The sequence below is a fragment of the Lipotes vexillifer genome, unplaced genomic scaffold (assembly GCF_000442215.2).
Source record: "Lipotes vexillifer unplaced genomic scaffold, Lipotes_vexillifer_v1.1 scaffold1041, whole genome shotgun sequence".
Classification (NCBI taxonomy): Eukaryota; Metazoa; Chordata; class Mammalia; order Artiodactyla; family Lipotidae; genus Lipotes; species Lipotes vexillifer.
Genome location: NW_006775616.1, coordinates 2,509,198 through 2,511,115, shown reverse-complemented (window position 1 = coordinate 2,511,115; position 1,918 = coordinate 2,509,198). Strand labels below are relative to the sequence as shown.

At 43.1% G+C, this 1,918-nt stretch overlaps 1 protein-coding gene across 1 annotated transcript in view; it reads left to right on the top strand.

The window, feature by feature from the left end:
* Window positions 1–1,918, top strand: part of IL5RA (interleukin 5 receptor subunit alpha) — a 51,221-nt gene that overhangs the window by 45,118 nt on the left and 4,185 nt on the right. The window contains exon 10 of the mRNA XM_007450040.1: window positions 884–968. Coding sequence (XP_007450102.1) covers window positions 884–968 — 85 coding nt within the window. The remainder of the gene's footprint in view (window positions 1–883; window positions 969–1,918) is intronic.

Here is a 1,918-nt window from a genome sequence, read left to right as displayed (position 1 = left end):
ATTCTTATCCACAGGAATGCCAGGGAACTCCCTCTGTGTTTTTTTGATTCCCTGCCTTCCACTCCGTACTTGGTTGCCTCTAGCGAGCTCCCAGGGCATGCTTGTTACGTCTTGGGTAAAGGAAGGCATCCCATTGGATGCTGAACTCACTATGGTGCCTCCTCTGTTATGATCCCCAATTATGAGGTACCAACTCATACCCTGGCCCTTCGGTCATCCAGTCCCTTACTGGCTGATCATTCCCAGGTCAGACACAGATTCTATCAAGTGCCATGCAGATTTGGTGGCCAAACCTAGAGCTTGCAAATGGCCCCATAAGAACTTCTCATCCTTTCTGGCATCCGGGAAGGCCAAGTGCCACTTAGGAGGCTGCAGAACATGTTCTCTCTTATTAACTTTTTCCTAATTTAGAAAGTGACTTTTATTTTAAACAGCTTCACTGTTATAAATGTCTTATCAGATGGCATCTATAGGCTGGGGGGCGGTTGGTAGCTCAAAAGAGAAGAAAAAGACAGTAAACGCTGAGAGCTGGCGCCTAGGGGGAGGGGCCGCCTACCAGCATCGTGGGTAACCCTGGGGCCCCACACACTTGATGTACATCACTTTCAGAAATCAGGCCTGGTAACACGCACCAACATGAAGCAATTGCCATTTTGTCTTCCTTGGATGATTCAGAAGTCCCATCAGAGCCTTGCAGTACCAGTACCGCCAAGCTCTTCAACTATTATTACAATGTAGATATTTGGAAGTCTTAGTCAATGAAGATTTTGAATTCACAAAACAGCAGGTCCAGGAATTAACTAGGTCACGTTTTAGAGTAGATATTTAAGGACAAGAAAGGCTGTTCTTGCTTATCTATTTCCCTCCTTTACTCTGTTTTCAGATGCCACTTATGGACCAAGGTGTTTCCACCTGTTCCGGCACCAAAGAGTAATATTAAAGAATTCTTTGTAACCGTCAACTATGAGGTAATATTGAAGGTTCTTATGATATGTCATATCTGCCCAGGGTTGGGTCCCCAGGGATCTGTCACTGGGTCATTCGTTTTCCATGTTACAAGGCAGGGTCTTTACCCAGGAGGCCAGGTGCCTTCATGTTGCTTTTGTCATTCTGCTCTTCGGCTGATTGTTTTAATATATGTTCATTACAGTCTTTGGATATTGCAAAGGTCCTACTCAATTATGAGTGTCCTCACCAGTCAGACTTGAACTTTTATTTTCTATCACGCAGCTCTCATCACCCAGACCTTGGGCAATTCCTTCAACCCCATGGGCCCTGACTTCCATTTCTGCACAGTAAGGGGCACAGATGCGATGGTCCAATGACCTGTTTAGCTCTGACGTTCTAACAATCAGTGTTTCTACACATGGGTACCCCAATCAGTAAAGTTTTTCAGAGGGATTTTTCCTAGTTCCTTAGTATAAAGAACCATAGAAAAGGCAAATGATTTCCCCAAATATGTTTTCTTAGGCGCTGTTAACCATTCAGAGCACTTAGGCTTAACTGAATGCTCACTTACCAATGGCATCCAATGGTTCTAGCATCACATGGTAGAAGTCATCCTTTCCCTAGTGAAATGCCTTGGCACCTTTGTTGAAAATAAGTTGTCCATGTATATCTGTGTCTATTTCTGGACTATTAGGTTTCATTGATCTATTTGTCTATCTTTGTGCTAATATAATACTGTCTTGATGACTAGAGCTTTATTGTAAACTTGGCAACCAGGTAGTGTAAGGCTTCCAAACATGACTGTTCAAAGTTGTTTTGGTTATTCTAGGTCCTTTTTATTTCCATATAAATTTGAGAGCCAGTTTATCAATTTCAACCAAAAAAGCTGCTGGGATCCTGATCAGGAGTATCTTCTATTATAGGTGCATTTGGGGAGAAGTGACATCGTAAACATAACGAGTCTTCCGAT